The following is a 17647-nucleotide window of genomic DNA, read 5'->3' on the forward strand; positions in this document are numbered from 1 at the left end:
GTGCAGATAGGTATGAAACCCTTTGTTTCTATTCTTACTTTCTCTAGTAGGAGCAGATCTGCATTGCAACAAAATTGAAGTACGTTTTCAAAGCATTGTTGGCAAATTCACAGAGGATAACCTAAAGGTTTGCAACGGGGTGCAGGATCTGGCAAGTGAGATAGACTGATGGTTCACCTGCCTTAGCTTTGATGCAACCCCTTTGACCAACATGTGCAATTACTTCACAGAATCCTGTGGGAGGCTTATATGTGGCTTTCACGTACTTGGCTGGTATCACTGGTGTTATCATCACTCTGGCCCTCATACTAATCATCACATCATCCACCAAAATCATCCGAAGGTCATATTTTGAAGTGTTTTGGTACACTCACCATCTTTTTGTCATCTTCTTTATTGGCCTTGTCATCCATGGTGCTGGGTGAGTATTTGCACTTACCATACAATACATGATCACTACTCTGTTTTAGCTTCAAACTCTCCACTCATAGAAGCACATAGAGACTTAAGTCACTAAGGAGCAGTTACTTCTGCAGTTAATGATGTGCCAGTACAGGCTCTGAGGCCAACAGGCCCTCAGATACATACAGCAATTATTCACATGCATAAGACTATATGAGACTCGGGCATGCTTAAGCTCACCAATAATCAACTTCTTACGATATTTTAATTCAAAATATTTTTTTCAAAGTGCCTGTTTCTAATTCTTAATTGATCTCTGAAACCTGAAAGGAGTTACATCACACACACGTGTTCTAGCTCCTGACCACTCTTTCAGAGAAGAAGTTTTTCCTAATATGCAACCTGAACCTCCCCTGATGCAACTTAAGGCCATTACCTCTATTCCTATCTCTGTTAGCTAGGAGAAGAGGCTGCTCCCCACCTTGCCACAACTTCCTTTCAGGCAGTTATAGAGAGCAATAAAGTATCCCCTAAGCCTCCTCCAGACTAAACAATCTCAATTCTTTTAGCCATTCTTCATAAGACTTGCTCCAGATGCCTCATTATCTTTGTTCCCCTGCTCTGGACACACTCCAGGGCCTTGATGCCTTTCTTATAGTTAGGAGCCCAAAAACTGAACACAGTACTCAAGGTGTAGCCTTACCACAGCTGAGTACAGGGGCATGCTCACTTCCGTGCTCCTGCTGACTGCACTATTTCTGATACAAGCCAGGATGCATTTTGCCTTCCTGGCCACCTGGGCACACCAATGGCTCACGTTCAGCTGAATGTTGACCAACACCCCCAGGTCCATTTCTTCCACATGGTCTTCCAGCCACTCTGCCCAAGCATGTAATGTTGTTTGGGGTTGTTGTGGCCAAAATGCAGGACCAGGCCCTTGGTCTTGGTGAACTTCATCCATTGGCCTCAGCACATCAATCCAGCCTGTCCAGATCCCTCTGAAGGGCCTTCCTACCCTCAGGCAGATCAGCACTTCCCTCCACCTTGTTCTTTTCTGCAAACTTAGTGAAGATGTACCCAATTGCCTCATCAGTAAAGATACTGAACAAAATAGCCCCAATACTGACCTCTGGGGATCACCACTCATGACTGGCCACAAGCTGGATTTGACTCCATTCACCACCACTCTCAGGGCCCAGCCATCCAGCCAGTTCTTTACCCAGCAAAGAGTGTACCTGTCCAAGCCACGGGCTGACAGCTTCCCCAGGAGGATACTGTGGGAGACAGAATCCAAGGCTTTGCTGAAGCCTAGGTAGACCACATCAACAGCCTTTGCCTCATCCACCAGAAGATCATCCAGTCATAGAAGGTGATCAAGTTGGTCGAGCAGGACCTGCTTTTTGTGAATCCGTGCTGACTGGGCCTGATCCCCTGGTTGTCCCACACTTACTGTGTGATCTCATTTGAGATGATCTGTTCCATCTCCTTCCCTGGCATTGAAGTCAGGCTGAAAGGCCTGTAGTTCCCCAGATCCTCCTTATGATCTTTCTTGTAGATGAGAGCCACATTGGCAAGCCTCCTGTCCTCTGGGACCTCTCTGGTTGACCAGGAGTGCTGATGGATGGTAGAAAGCAGCTTGACAATCACCTGTGTCAGGTCCCTCAGCACCCTGGAGTAGATCCCATCCAGCCCCATGGATTTGTGGCAGTCTAGGTTGAGTTAAAGGTCTCTAACTGTCTCCACCTGAATTGTCGGAAGTTTATTCTGCTCCCTATCCCAGATTTCCAAGTCTGGAGGTAAAATACCCCAAGGATCGCTGGTCTGACTGTTAAAGACAGATGTAAAGAAGGCATTGAGAACATCAGCCTTTTCCTTATTCTCAGAGGTCATGTTTCAGTAAAAGATGGATGTTCTCTTTAGTCCTCCTCTTATTGTTAATATATTTGTAAAAAAAGTTCTTGATTCTCTTTTGCTACAATGGTCAGGGTCAGTGCAAGCTGGGCTTCTGTCTAATTTTTTTCCTGCATATCCTAGCAAATTCTTTGTACTCTTCCAGAGTTGTCCATCCCTTCTTCCACAGCAGGTAAACTCTTTTTCCTCCTGGGCCTCCGAGAAAGCTCCCTGGTCATCCACACTGGTCTTCTTCCCTGCTGACTCATCTGACAGCACAGGGGGACAGCCTGCTCCTGTGGCTCTAAGAATTCCATGTTGAGGAGCGACCAGCCTTCCTGGACACCTTTCCCCTTTAGGATGAATCCCAAGGGACCCTCCCTTCCAGTCTCCTGAACAGTTCAAAGTCTGTCCTCTGAAAGTCCAAGGTTTTTGCTGGCCCTCCTGCTGACATCACCAAGAATTGAGAATTCTACCTTTTAGTGGTGACTCTGTCCAAGATAGATAGCTCCTGACCTCCACATCTCCCACCAGTCCTTCTCTGTGAACAGCAGGTCTAGCAGGACTCCTTCCCTGGTAGGCTCTCTTACCAGCTGCATCACAAGTTTTCTTTCACACACTCCAGAAACCTCCTAAACTGCTTCCTCTATGCTGTATTGTATTTCCAGCATATATCAAGGAAGTTGAAGTCCCCATGAGAACAAGGGCTACAAATCACTTAACTTCTGCCAGCTGCTTGTGGGATGCCTCATCCATCTCTTCATCTTGGTTAGGCTGTCTGTAACAAACCCCCATCAGGACATCAGTCCTGTTGGCCTTCCAAAATGAAACTTCAGTTTCATTTTATGAAACTACAGAACTGATGCATGAAGAGAATCCTTAAGCATCCGAGGCACGTTTCATAGTTTATAGATATACTGTGTTATCCATTTAAAATGAAATTCTAGGTCTTAAAATTAGTTGAGGATTCAGAGCACTGGAAAGTGTATTAAAAGTGCCCAATAATAATGACTATTCAACAACACTTCCTCTTAGTCCAGTAGCACCAGTAAAAAAAAAAAAAAGAAATGAGACTACAGCAGGAAGAACAGAAATAGAAGGGAAATGAGAATCACCAGCAGCATGTTTGTCTGTTTTGACTTCTGAAACAAGAAGAATGTTAGAGCAAAAATTGAAGGAGAGTAAATGGCATTTGTTTCCTTTGGAAATATCATGTAACTACTGACAAAATGTCTAAACTTTTCAGCAGTTACTACACAATGCTATTAGAAAGCAAACGTTGCTTTTTCTAACAGTAGTATACATTTCATAAAAATGTAGTTTTTGTTCTTTCCATGATGACTATACTTTCACCATTTTAATACAGTGCTGAAAAGTTTAGGCAGCAGTGGGGATCCGTGTGGTTGTCAGGCACTGCTTTGGGAGCAGATGAATATAGAAGTATGATCTGACACTCTCAACGTGTTTGAAAGGCACATAGATGTCATTTTATCTCAAGAGACAGAAGGTTGTGTCAAACATACATGAATACATATGAATATGTAGAAAACTGAAGAATACAGAGTTAATGGAATGAAGAGGGCAGATTCTTGTCTGATGCTGTTACAGTACTTTTTAGTACTGATGTTATTTGTCTATTAGTTACACATCACAGATAGAAATCCTGACCTTCCCATCAATAGTAAATGTAAGGAGGAAGGAATACAGAGATTCAGATCACTCTGCTTGGCAAACTAAAGTAAAATTTTTAACAGAAAAAGAAGAAATAAGAAGGCTATATTGCTGAAGGCTTAATTGCAATCTTGGAAGGTCACCTACAGCGTGTAGTAAGTGAAAATTAGTCTTTTCCTTTCCTTATACAGGCTGCTGGCTTGTCAAACTTCGAATGGAGTGTAGGGCAGGGTGAAAACCACTAACCCTTAAGCAACAGGCTCAGGAGTGGCAGAAAACAGGCAGAAAATGGGCTCCTCCCATTCCTGTAAATCACTCCAAGGTCAGCTCAGATGAAGCCCTTGTCACTGTTGGGGAAGTGAATTGCAGCCGATGTTTCTGAAAATTGCAACTCATGATGCTCCTGGGACAGTGACATTTCTTCTCTTTATTTTTTAGGCAGGACATTAGTCAAACCCTTAATGAGGAAGAGGTTCATTGGTAATATCTATAAGCAGTGAAATCTTTAACTTTCAAGATTGCACACAGGCATTCTAATAATCCTCTGATACATTTGTCACTTAAACCTAGGCGTACATATGACTTGGATACCTAATTTCTTTGAAATGTTAGAAACACAGCCAAGTTCAAGGAAATTGAGCTTGAAAAGCAGAAAGGGAAGTCATGGGAAGAAAATATCAACAGAGTTATATTGGCATAAAACCAAACAGTCTGATCAGAATCAGACCATTTCTATGGAAAGTCATTAGATCTTAACCTACTAATTGCCATCATATGAGGGGCTCAGATGTGGCCCTGAGGATGGTAGAACTTCACACAGGTGCAGGAAATGGTGAACACGATCAAAATATACTTTTACTTCTCAAAACTGAATTCTTTTTCCAGCATCAGTTCTGCTGAACTGGAGCAATCAGGCTTCTCTATAATAAAATAAATGAACAAAACAAAACAAGCAAAGCTCACGTTAGAATGTTGAGTCTAGATTATCAACTAACATCAGCTTGCTTAGCCAACATAGCTACTTTGAGCTAGAGGAACCTGTTTCCATCACATCAACTAAAAATCTACTCTGCAGTTGTAAAGAGAGAGAAATTACCTAAGGAATAGTGTTCTTCGGAAAAGGCTGTCCTTGATTTTTAAGAAAAATAACAGGAATAATTGCTGCAGTGATCAATAGGAAACTTTATTATTGATTATTGAGCCCACTCCATGTTTCACTTTTCCTATTGAAGGAAAAAGTAGGGTTTTTTTTGAAAAGAATTGAGTTTTCCTAGTGTTAATTACACTCTGGAAGCGATAATAAATTTACCTCACAGTTCCTCACCTGATCTCGTAGTCAGTATTTCCCCCTACAATGTTTTGGATAGATCAGAGCCATACAGAGGAATCAAAAGGTGCAGTAGCACTGCAGGAGTCAGTAACTATGCAGAAAAAGAATACACAGAATAACAGTAAGTGACAGATATTCCTTAATTCCCATCTTACTCCCTTTATGTTTTGCATTTTTTCAGGCGCATTGTGCGGGGACAGACAGCTGTGAGTCTGGCTGAACATATTCCAGAGATGTGCTCTAAGAATTTCACTGACTGGGGAAAGAAAGGAGCTTGCCCTGTCCCCCAGTTTGCAGGGAATCCTCCTATGGTAAGAAAAAATCCAGTACAAAAAAAACGACTGTTTACTCTTTTTGTTAAATAGTGTATAAACCTGCTGCACAAAGTAGTTTTCTTTACATTAAGCAAGATTTCCACATAATGGATTACAACCCAAAATGGACTACAGACAATCCACTTCCAGTGCCTCGTAACAACAGCACAACTAACGGGCAAAACAGATGAGTAAATCTGAGAACTGTTTACCAAAGTGTATTTCATATCATGGGGGTTCCAAAAAGTGCTATAATCTACATAGTAGTTTCACATTATTAATAGCCTGATGATCATTAACAGAAAATTAATGTCCAGACTCAGGTGGAGACAAAATCATTCATAGGAAATTACCATTTCATACCTATAGTAACAACTAAAAATGCAAATACAACAAGGAAACAAGGAAAGAAATTCCCCCTCTGAACAGAACTCAGTTTGAAGGTGTCACGTATTTTAACTGTTCCTTACTCTGGTTGATAAATAACATGTAACTTGAATTTAACATCTGTTTGTAGTGTATCCGGAATTCAGTGTAATCTCAGTTGCCATCTTTGTAATTTAACTTCCCATTTTATTCTGTTAACAGACATGGAAATGGGTAGTAGGTCCCATGTTTTTGTACCTCTGTGAGAGGCTGGTGCGGTTTTGGAGATCACAGCAGAAGGTTGTTATCACAAAGGTATGTGTTGTTGCTGTGCTCAACTCTGGGCTAAACACTAGCAGTTTTTCTAGATGGTGCAGCAAAACCAGGGTTCCTACATGTCATACAGTGTTTTCAAATAAAGACGTCTCAAGAAAGTCATGGTTTCTAACAGGCAAAAAAAAGTACTACTCTCTAACATCCAAGTGTAGTTGTTTCTAAGCCTGTCTCCAAAAGAGTGCAGGAAGGAAAAGTTAGCTAAGTACAATACTGAATTGTGGAGAAGATAAATTCATTTTCTACGTATCTGCATAAATTATAGCAATGTAAATATTCCACATTTCCTGGCACAGAATCACAGAATTGTCAGGGTTGCAAGGGACCTCCAGAGATCCTGTAGCCCACCTGCCCTGCCAAAGCAGGTTTCTTAAAGTAGGTTGCACAGGAAAGCATTCAGGTGGTTTTTTGATATTTCCAGACTTCGCAGCCTCTCTGGGCAGTCATGTCACAGGGCACCACCAAAAAGAGCCTGGCCCCATCTTCTTGACACCCACCCTTTAGATATTTGTAAGCACTGGCAAGATCCCCTCTCAGTCTCCCCTTCTCCAGCCTGAATAGTCCCCACTCTGACCTGTCCCTTTTGGAGTGACCACAAGAATGGTGCAAAAAAGTACTTTAGCCAAAAATTTAGCATCTTCTGCAGTCTTTCACCTGGCTGTCAGGCACTGCTCCTTACTCCCCATTCTGCTGGGAACATTTCATCTGCTTTTCCTGCTCTTGTAGGAGAGGGCAATGCTAGCGATGAAAAATGTAGACAAAACCAGTGAACAGGGAAGATACCCTTTTACTTCTGCCTTTTTTTCTCCTTGTCCCTCTTACTGTAGGTGGTGATTCATCCCTTCAAGACAGTTGAGCTCCAGATGATGAAGAAGGGTTTCAAGATGGAGGTCGGGCAATACATTTTTGTCAAATGTCCAGCAGTGTCTAAACTGGAATGGCATCCATTCACATTAACCTCTGCCCCAGAAGAGGATTACTTCAGCATTCATGTCCGTATTGTAGGAGACTGGACAGAGGGCTTGTTCAATGCCTGTGGATGTGATAAGCAGGAATTCCAGGAAGCATGGAAGTTGCCCAAGTATGTACGGAGTCAAGCATTGTAAAGTCAACCAAAATCTAGGGCAGCTGAAATTTTGTTCAACCTGGCTGGTGGCATCTGTGATACAATCCTTAACAACTTCTGTCATGGATGTTGGTCTTAGACTGCTCACGTCGGTTCCCTCCTCTACCAATTCCACCTTTTCTTTTACTTCCTGGTGCAACAGGCAAATATTTCACCTTTCTGTTGTTTTAAATGATGCTAATAAATATCCACTATTTCTTCAATGTACTTTTGATTTCAGGATAGCTGTAGATGGCCCCTTTGGAACCGCTAGTGAGGATGTGTTCAGTTATGAAACTGTTATGCTGGTTGGAGCCGGGATAGGGGTAACGCCATTCGCTTCTGTGCTCAAGTCTGTCTGGTACAAATACTGCCACGATGCAACCAACCTAAAACTTAAGAAGGTACGTGCCCTCTTTGTCATAGAGATTTCCCAGAACCCATTTAGTTGTTGGAGGACCAACGGTCAAAATCAAAGCAGTCCCAGAAAAGTGATCATGGAAGCTGGAGGATCAAAACTGCAAAAATAAAAGAGAAGAGAAAGACGGAAGGAAATACCCTAGGAGCAAAATTCAGCACCCAAAGCCTGGCTGTTGTCCTGGGGATTTCCACCTGTGTTGGAAGTGCCATTCAAGCCATGCAAGACAAACAAGACATGCCATTAATTCACAGGCACTAACTGCAGCTCGTGCAAACATTGTGCAAACATACCTTCCCTAAGAACAGAGAGAGTAACTGAGTCAGTGGTAGCACAATGCTACCATCCTCCTTTCACCTCCCTGGAAAGTCCCTGTGCAGAGGTGTGGGGTCACACTGCAGTTACATTTGTATTCAGTGGACAGAACTGGTTTTGCTACTTGCTTTAATTTACCTTCCCTGCTAGCAGATGGGAGATAGAATCTACCAAAGTCATTATTTTATGTGCTAACAAACTGTTTCACAGGGATAAAACTGGTGAAAACATCCCCAACTACAAATGTGAACCACCAGCAGAAGAGAAAGATATTTCCTTGTTCTGCTTCACAACCTTCTCACCTTCTCAATCCAAACTCCTGAATAGCTTCAGCACCAGCTTACCCATTTACTGAATTAGTCAGAGCAATATCTTCAAGAACTCCATAGTCCTTCTTTAGTCAGCAAACAGAAACCCAGAAACCTAAGTACCTATGTCCCCTGACAGTTCTCGCTTCTCTCTTCCAGATCTATTTTTACTGGCTTTGCAGGGACACTCATGCCTTTGAATGGTTTGCTGACCTCTTGCAGTCTCTGGAGACTCAAATGCAGGAGAGGAATAATGCAGAGTTTCTCAGCTATAACATCTACCTTACTGGCTGGGATGAAACTCAGGTAACAACACTATGGAAAATAATCACCTTGTGCCCCCAGGCTGATGTTAGCAAGTGTGTTATGTTTTGATAAATGTTCATATGGTCATTATTCTGGACGTCCACATGGCTCTCTGGGGTTTTAAGTGCAGATAATTACTACTCACTAGAACTTACATGAGATTAGCTGCTGATGTGCACTGACTTTCTCTTTTTTTTCACTCTGGCTGTGCACGCTGGGAAGTGGTATTTCCTCACAGCATCAACCTCAGCTCGCCCTGCAGGTGTATCTAATGCAGTTGTTACTGCTTACAGAAAATGCCATTTTGGGGAAGCTAATGCAAAAAGTTTGAGTGATAGCAGCATATTTGTTTCAGAACATTCATGAGTTCTCTGTCTGATCCCATGATTATGGGTTGGAGAAGAGTGATGAAGGAACAGCTCTTCCATGACTCAGTAGAGAATGTGACTCAGTAAGGAAAGGTGCTCACTCTGGTACTTTTAGTGGTGCTTTATGTCACTTATATCTCGCGTTTGAAAAATTCACTGTGTGTCTAAGTGCTGTAGCTCAACTACAGGGATAGAGTAGCAGTAAGGTAGGAAGTTACCTCACACATACAGTGAAAAAAACATGAAGGAAAGAAGAAAAGTCATGCAATTCTTGCTTTTGGAGAAAGTTCTAAGTTTTTTGGCTTCAGAACTCAGCAAGGGCTCAACCTTAGCCCTAAAACTGTCTTCTATTTCCTCCTAGATGATTCTAAGTGAAATTTACATAGAGAGAGTAGACAAAACATCCTCATATGGATCAGGCCTTCTAGAGATCAAACTGGCAGAACTTCATTAAGGTCATAGGAGTTGTATTACTGTAAGGGAAGGGAAAGAGTTGTTTTAATTTGCAGCTTTATTTTACAGTTCTTACAGGACTAAAACAGTTCATTGAAAAAGGAACATAATTGTTATGTGTTCAAAGTGTTCAGTTCTTGAGATAACCCAGACTGGGGGTAAGAGAGAGATGGACACTGCTGGTCAGGACTTGTGTTAATTTTCCTTTCTAAATACCATAAATTCTACAGGAATGTTTTCGGAATGCAAATAATTTGATGCATATTGTCATGACACTATCCTTTGTCTTTCTTTTTTCACAGGCCACTCATTTTGTAATGCATCATGAAGAGGAGAAGGATGTGATTACAGGCCTTAAACAGAAAACATTGTATGGAAGACCTAACTGGGAAAATGAGTTCAAAACCATTGCGAGGCAGCATCCGGGGTAATCTTGTACAATTGAAAGTGTCTGTGAACGTCCTCTATTTAACTGCCATAACAGCACAATCTTGTTCCTTTGACTGATAATGTTGATGATATTTTAATAACAGTCTTCAGGTATTTTCTATCTGGTTTCAGCCATGGTCTTGATGTAGGGTTTCATCCCATCGGGTCTTGACCAATTTACTTTAACCTGCAGTTTAAAAAAAAGATCATCCGTATGTGGACACTTGAGACACTTGATGCAGTGTCTAATTACTAGCAGATGTTTTAGGAAAAATATATCTCATCTTTCAAGTTGAAGTAGATAGGAATGTCACTCAACTTCTAAACACTTCTAAAAATAACACCTTCTACCTCAAAAACAAAACAAAACAAAACAAAAAACAGCACCTGGGTACAGATGACCTTTAGCTGTCATCTGTAAAAAAAAACTGATTAGTTCCTTTCAAAACTTTTTGCCATAAACTCTTTGAGGCTTTACTTCACTGATTCCAGTGAGGTCAATAAAATTGTCTTCGCTGACTTCTGCTGAGCTGAGATTTAACTCACCACCTGGTTCAGAAGTGGCAGTAAATATCTCGCAAGTTTGAAGGGGTGATAAGTTTTAAAAGACAGACATGCTGTTCTGCTTTAGTTTCTGTAGGTGAGAAAAAATACTTGCTGCTAGAGAACGTAAGATTGATTTACATGAACATCCAGCTACTCTATGTCTAGTTCCTGACCATGTTTCTATTTTCTTAACAGTTCCAGAATAGGTGTTTTTCTCTGTGGACCTGAAGGCCTCGCTGACACACTCAGCAAGCAGAGCATCAGCAACTCAGAAGCTGACCCACGAGGAGTACACTTCATTTTTAACAAGGAAAACTTCTAACTCCCAGACACGTGGCAGTCATTCATTACAAAGTCTGAACATTGATCTCTTTCTGATTGGAGTCTGGGAAGGATAGCCCAGCTTCTGACTCAGCTACACTAACACATATCCCATTGCTTCTTTGGAGTTATTTTGATGCTGTGGTAGAGTAAGAATCAAGTTTCACCTTAGGAAAGTTTGCACTGCCCCCCACATGCTGACAATTTAGCCGAAACCTATTTGTCTTCATAAGGGGATTTCCTCTCAAATAACTGCCTTTATCCTCCTGTTATTCATAATGACTGCTGAAGGTTCTAGGCAGCCATATGCATTTGGGATCCAATTCACATTGATAAAGCTTAATGCTATTAAACAAGATAGCATTCTGGTGTAATGCTTGCTACTTACACACAGCTTACGCTGGCTATCGAGAGTACTTCAAAATAGGAATTTAGGAAAGGGTGAAGGGGAAAGATTTCTCCTTAATACAGGAAATCTGCTTTGAACACAAGCAACTCTCGGGTTTCCAAAGACAAGCCTAACCACCCTGTTGAGGAGGTAGTGCGAGCAGCTGAAAAGCAGCCAGTTCTCTTTAGGAAAGCAGAGTACTGAAAAGGAGCCACCTGGATGTCAGAGCACCACTGCCAACATGCCACAGCTGCAGTCAAGTTTGCAGACAAGTTTGTGCAGCTGTCTGGTTGCATATTTTACACCTCCATCTTGCAAGACCTGATGTGTTCTCCCTTTAAACCATTTGTAAATGTTATCTAAGCACTATGTGCTACCTCAGAAGGACAGATTACCATTTGGTTATATGTGAGTAGGAAACTGCCATATGACACATCTGAAAGGCAGGAAGTCACAGCTGGTAAACGCTAGTACAGATCAACCCTTGGGGAAATTTTCAGTTCTTTCCCTCAAAGGGGCCATGTTTAAATCTACATAATTCTGTTTGCAACCCACTTATTAAATGAGAACAGAGCTTAAGCGGAATTAAAGAAGCTTCTTTGTTGGAATAAAATGAATTGCTACTGAAATGATAAGGATCTCATGCTGCACAGGGAGCACTGAAATATTTGGCTTTGATTTTAATGAAAATATCATCAGAATTCTTACGACTCTGGGGATCTTTCTTTTTGTAGCCAGTTCTAATGACACTCCCAAACCTGCTGCATGCATATACCAGGGATCGTTTGTCCCTTCAAACTCAGAAAGAGGAATCCTGTGCTTATTATTAAACCACTGCCTTCCTAAAGCACACAAAAGAGCAAGCAGATGAAAGCTTCTCAATTTCCTTCTAAGTTTTGTTTTAGTAAATGCTGCAAAAATATAAGACATGCATTATCAGTCATCATCTGAATATGAAGTTTATTTTAAATTCATGATATGTGAGTGAAATTGCACTGAAATACAAACATCAGGAAAAAACTAGTTTGAAACCTCCCTACTGTTCAGCAAAGCATGGAATAATGGTACTGTTTTAAATCAATGCTACTGTCTACCAGGGTGCTTAAAGGAGTAAAGCCCTCCTTCTAAAGGCTTGCCTGATCTATAAAAGTTCCCCTCATCTGTGGTATTACTGATGGGCTACAAGAAACCAACCAACCATTTCTTACATGGTGATGGCTGTGACAACACTACTGCTTCCCACACAGGACATACAGAGCTCTTCACTCATCCTGAGGAGAGAGCTAGTGCTACAGCGGGCTACTGCTGAGCCCACAGGATAGTCCAGTTTTATGGCCAGGTAACACTGCTTGGAATCTGACCACTGCTGTAGGCTGCGTTTCTTGTTGAAAATTTCCTCTTTCTGGGTGTCTGGGGTTTTCCTGTCATAGGGGCAGCAGCAGGGGTAGTTTTTGCAATCAACAGATTTCTTTCGCTGTCAAATTCCTGGCTCTGAAGAGCCTGCTCTGAAAACAGAAAGTGGTTTTTTGCCTTTAGGAAATGTGGTATTTAGCAGTTTAAGCAATGTTACGAGGTGCATGACCTTGATGCAAGAAGCAGCAGCAAGATTCTCTGAAAGGCAGGGGCATCCCAAGGTTGCTCCTGCGGACAGCTGGGGGAGGCAGTGCAAGGGAGGAGGGATGGCTGCCATAGGCAGAAGTCAGGACTTGACAGAACTCTCTCTCATTGATGAGGGTCTATTGCCACTCCAAAACTCTTCCCACACCTGTACCACATCGCTGACTTGCTGGGTGCCAAAGTAAATGAGTCACTGGAATTGCTTAGGCAGAGCTCTGACACTGCCCATGCTTGTGGGGGGCTTTGAAAACCCTCAGAATCATCCTCATTTCTAGTGGGGTCTGAACATTAGGTGTAGCTACCTCACTAAGGCTGCCCTATAGTATCCTCCAGTCTTATCTCTGCTTCTTCTGTAGGGATGACTGTAAAAGAAATGACACCTCTTATCCCTCCAGACACAATCAGCAGTGATAGGAGTGTAGGACTTGTGATTTGCAGTATTGAATTCAAGCTGCACCTAAGTTTATGAAGAAGATTGAAGCCCGATCTGTCCTTTCATCCAGCGACGAAAATTCCCTACTCAAATGAAAAAAGCTCTGCTGATGGCAAGTAGAGCCAGTTGGTATTGGATTAGAACACCAACTTTATCTAATGGAAAGCTTTATCTAATGGAAAGAATTAGCAGTTCAATTCAAACAGATGAAGAGAGAAATTGATCTCACTTGTGGCTCCCAGTCAGCATTTTTTTACTTTCCTTCTTATGTAATATTTTGTCTGTCTTCCCAAAGGCAGCCATCTGAAAAAAAAAGAATTTGATTAATTAATCAATAACCTTAAATATAGTTAAGGAACCTGATCCTCTGGAGTGCTGATCAGCTCCTATTTCCCATCTTAATTTTGGAAACTGGAAAGGGTTCTGGAGGATGCAAGGCACCTGGTCATCTCTGGCTAACATGTGAAATCTCAGCATGCACTGAGTTTCATCTTCCTTGCTTCCCTGGTAAATACTTGCAAAGCTGCCCACATGCAAAGGAAGTCCAAGTTTTCATAAATTTTAACCTATAATAAAGACACTGTTCTGCCTGTTCACCATCACACATCTCCCAGGGGGAAACCAGGCTAGTTGTGAAATAGAGCTTCCTCTTTTCTGTACGAGTTTGTCTGCTGGGTGGAGACTTTCTGCATTTCAGTCCTTAAGTGAGAGGATAAATCAAATTAGAAAACCAAAAAGTTGACTATCAAACACTTCTGCAGGTTTATTCTCTATTTTGGAATATTCTTAACAAATTTGTTTTGACTATTCTTATTTTTCCATCCTTCAGTGGGTTTCTGTTTGTTAGTAGCAAATATTAAGATATTAATGGTTCTAAGAGTTTGCAGCATCAAATGCTCACATCTGACTGAATACAACAGCAACAGTTCCACAGATGCAAGCCAGTGTAGTTATTTGTCATGAAGCACACATTTGTTTTGGCACTTGATAGAGACCCTAGCAAGCCACTGGTCGCATTTACATTCACCACACAGAAGCCAGATCAGACAAACAGAAATTAATAGCAGCAGAGTAGAAATGCATTGTAAGAATTGCAGAAAGCTTACAAACGCCTTCCAGCTGTGCACCAGATCTGCAATTCTGCTAGGTCCATCCCTCCCTTTCCACTTGTGCTCTTTTGCCTGGACACTGCATGGGTCTCTCTCTGCTTGCTCAGCTACCACGGATTTCTCTCCATTCATTCTCTCCTACCAACTGCTGCTTCACTCACCCTCTTCATCTTGCTCCTCAACTCTGCAAGTCTCTGGAGAATCTCCAGTTCTCAAAATGCTTCTGATGGTTTTGCAAATGCTTAGGCCCACTGTAGGTGCAGGGAAAGGCACGGGGAGCCTTGCTCCAAACTCCAAGCAGTGCAGCACATGTCTTACAGGACGTGATTCAGCTGCAACCTCCCCTGTCACTACAAATGTACCAGGGCTGTAGGCAGCTCTGCATTGCCCAGACTGTTTTGTTTCCCTCCAGTAATATTTGTCTCCACATTTAACTACTGTGTTTTTGGATTTTTGTTGTTTTTTTTTTTTTTTTTAATTGTTATTACTTTAAATTCTACATAGAAGATTTATGAGCTCCTATGTTTTTAAAAAACACATGGAAGTCATCTGGTGCCATTGTGGTTTAACCTGGCTGGAAGCTCAGCACCATACAGCTCACTCTCCCTCAGTGAGATAAGGGAGGGAATTGGAAAATAAGTAAAACCCGTTGTTTGAGAAAAAGATAGTTTAATGGGACAGAAAAGAAAGAGAAAATAATAATGATAATCATAAAAGAATACACAAATCAATGATACACATTGCAGTTGCTCACCACTCACTGATACTCAGCCAGTCCCTGAACAGCCCCCCACCAGCTCCCCCAGTTTTGTAGTTCAGCACAACACCGCCTGGTCCAGGACATCCCTTTGGGCAGTCTGGGTCAGCTGTCCTGCCTGCATTCCCACCTGGCTCCTTACATATCCCAGCTCCTTGCTGGCAGGGCAGTGTCAGAAGCTCAAACATCCCTGGCTCTGTGTAAGCACTGCTCAGCAACAACTTATACATCGCTGTGCTATCGATGTTCAGAAGAGCAGAGCAGAAGTCTGGTTTCATGTAACAGCCTTTCCACTTCTCCAAACCGAAGAGATTTCTACCTCACAGTCCCAGAGAGACAAAGCATAAGTAAATACCACTGCAGGTCAGCCTAGGGCTGGGTAAGCTCTCATGAGCAGCTAGAGAAGACGGTTGCTGCTGTGGTTTTACCACCCTCTTGCCCTTTTTCTCATACTTCCCTTTCATCTATGGTAACTGACAATGGGTCAAGTCTGTTTTCAGGTGGCAAATTCACACAAGCTCTCTGAGATCTGAACTTTTCTTAAATAGCAGCAAGGATATAATCAGAGAAGATTGCCAAACAACAAGGAAATACCTTCTAGAGTAACCTCCCTCAGAAGACAGATAAAGAGCCCTGTAGGTGATAAGCTGCTTCCTCCTGCTCCAAAACAGTGAAAGTTCCTCTCAGCTGTGAAAAGTCCATAAAATACTCTCACCGTACCAGTGCTGCAAATGGCTGAATAAACATGTGGATCCTCTTCCATCACTGTTATCTGTCTCACATGTGCACAAATCAACGCACTCAGCAGCAAAGACTCAATTCTACAAACCAAAATAAATAATAAAAAAGGTGTGTAAAAAGCAGCAACAAAGGCAGCAACCAAATACTATTTATAGAGTAGTAACTAATGCTCAGTTACCCACTACAGCTTTGCTTTCAGTTTACAGAAAACCTCCAAAGACCACAGTTTTTGCCACCAGTATTGCTGCAGCTGTGAGTCCTTTCACTGCTATTTCATACCCTGAGACCAGCAAAACCCACGTTGTAAATATAGCCAGGGAACCTTGCCTAAGGTTACTCACTGTTGTTTACAAATGTCCCAATGCCTTTATTTGAATTAATCTGTCCAACGCTCAACTGGTACCAAACTAGAAGCCATCATAATTAATGAAGTTACCAGCTGGGGATGTCAGTCACATCACTCACTGCCTGAGGCTTTCCAGCAGCCCTACAGTATGTGGTGAACATTTCTCCAAGCAGCAGCTCTGAACATCAGCTCTACTCTACAATAACAACAGTGATATGAGCATCGATCTGAGTTTTTCATAAGAAGGCCAATATATCAGTGTATTTACAGGACTTCACCAGAGCCCTTTTCTGATATGTCACAAAAAGACAATATCCTATTTGAGAGCTTTATGTACTGATTCTGTAGGAGCCTGTATGCTCTAAACCACTCCAGAGTGATATTGGTTATGGTTATCAGGATATGGGTTACCAATGATGGAGATACATTCCCTGTAGCAACGTCTGGGGAGAGGATCTTAACCCTGGAGGAGGCTGGGATCAGCGGTAATCAATGCAGACAATGACGGTGTGCATATGAATGTTCACTTGTGAAGCTGGATGGGGAAAACAGCAACACCAAGCTATTAGGCTGAAAAAAAAAAAAAAGCTGCATTTCTCAAGGGCAATACAGGCAGCTTACTATTAGAAAAATCCATCAGCTATACTTATATTTATTTAAGCAACAGAAACTAGCCCCAAATCCAGGAAAATTATGAAAATTCTTCAAGTCATTTGCAGAGATCAAGCTGTAACCCATTCAGGTTGCCACTTCCTCTTCAGATGTAACAGATGTTATTAGCCAATGCCCACAGCCACTAATTTGTTTCAAGCCTTTCCTTCTCCCTCTACCAATGCACAAAAACACTGTCCATCACCACCTAAAGGGGACAGCTTTTGCACGTTGTAACAACAAAAGAAAGCTTCATCAGCAAATTCTGTGGGCTCAAGCTAGCTGCTTTACCTGCTGATCAGGTATTTACACTTGACAAGGGAAGTATCAGTGTGTAAGACTGCACAGGACTGCCTTTTCTTATCTTGTAAATGCCACACAAGCTGTAAAGCAAATCTCTCACACTGTTTGTCTCTTTTGCCACCCAATTCCAGAATATTTTCATCTTAAAAAAAAATCAATACAATCTCTTGCAAATATAACTACCAGCCCTCCTTCACTTCCATCTCTTACTAAAAAAGGTATTTTATATTATTACTGATGCTTCCAATTGTCATCTTAAACCTTCTCTGATCTTACTTTTAACTGGGTGCGACTCTCAAAATACTGTCACTACAGTTTCTAAGTATGCAGATCCTCAGCCCTCTGGTGCTGTTCCTTTTGACTTATCAGTCAGCAACAACGTGCCTATCTTTGTCCATATCTTAATTTCCCTTTACCTGGTACCAAG

The 17647-nt window shown here is 41.9% G+C and overlaps 1 protein-coding gene and 1 long non-coding RNA gene across 3 annotated transcripts in view; one reads left to right on the forward strand and one right to left on the reverse strand.

Moving 5' to 3' along the window:
* The window catches only part of LOC122178257 (cytochrome b-245 heavy chain), a 28868-nt gene extending 17020 nt beyond the window's left edge, over nucleotides 1–11848 (forward strand). For both annotated transcript variants that reach the window (XM_042868331.1, XM_042868332.1), the window contains 8 exons: nucleotides 231–421; nucleotides 5475–5604; nucleotides 6196–6288; nucleotides 7134–7387; nucleotides 7653–7815; nucleotides 8612–8758; nucleotides 9882–10006; nucleotides 10750–11848. In XM_042868331.1, coding sequence (XP_042724265.1) covers nucleotides 231–421; nucleotides 5475–5604; nucleotides 6196–6288; nucleotides 7134–7387; nucleotides 7653–7815; nucleotides 8612–8758; nucleotides 9882–10006; nucleotides 10750–10876 — 1230 coding nt within the window. In that variant the 3' untranslated portion in view covers nucleotides 10877–11848. The remainder of the gene's footprint in view (nucleotides 1–230; nucleotides 422–5474; nucleotides 5605–6195; nucleotides 6289–7133; nucleotides 7388–7652; nucleotides 7816–8611; nucleotides 8759–9881; nucleotides 10007–10749) is intronic.
* Nucleotides 9659–16750, reverse strand: LOC122178259. The gene is made up of 4 exons (XR_006178261.1): nucleotides 16678–16750; nucleotides 15900–16000; nucleotides 13543–13616; nucleotides 9659–10195 (listed from the first exon to the last, which is right to left on the reverse strand). It is a non-coding gene; the product is annotated as an uncharacterized LOC122178259 (long non-coding RNA).
* Nucleotides 16751–17647: the final 897 nt, after the last annotated feature.

The sequence above is a fragment of the Lagopus leucura genome, unplaced genomic scaffold, assembly GCF_019238085.1.
Source record: "Lagopus leucura isolate 7727_CA_CO unplaced genomic scaffold, USGS_WTPT01 Super-Scaffold_100001, whole genome shotgun sequence".
NCBI lineage: Eukaryota > Metazoa > Chordata > Aves > Galliformes > Phasianidae > Lagopus > Lagopus leucura.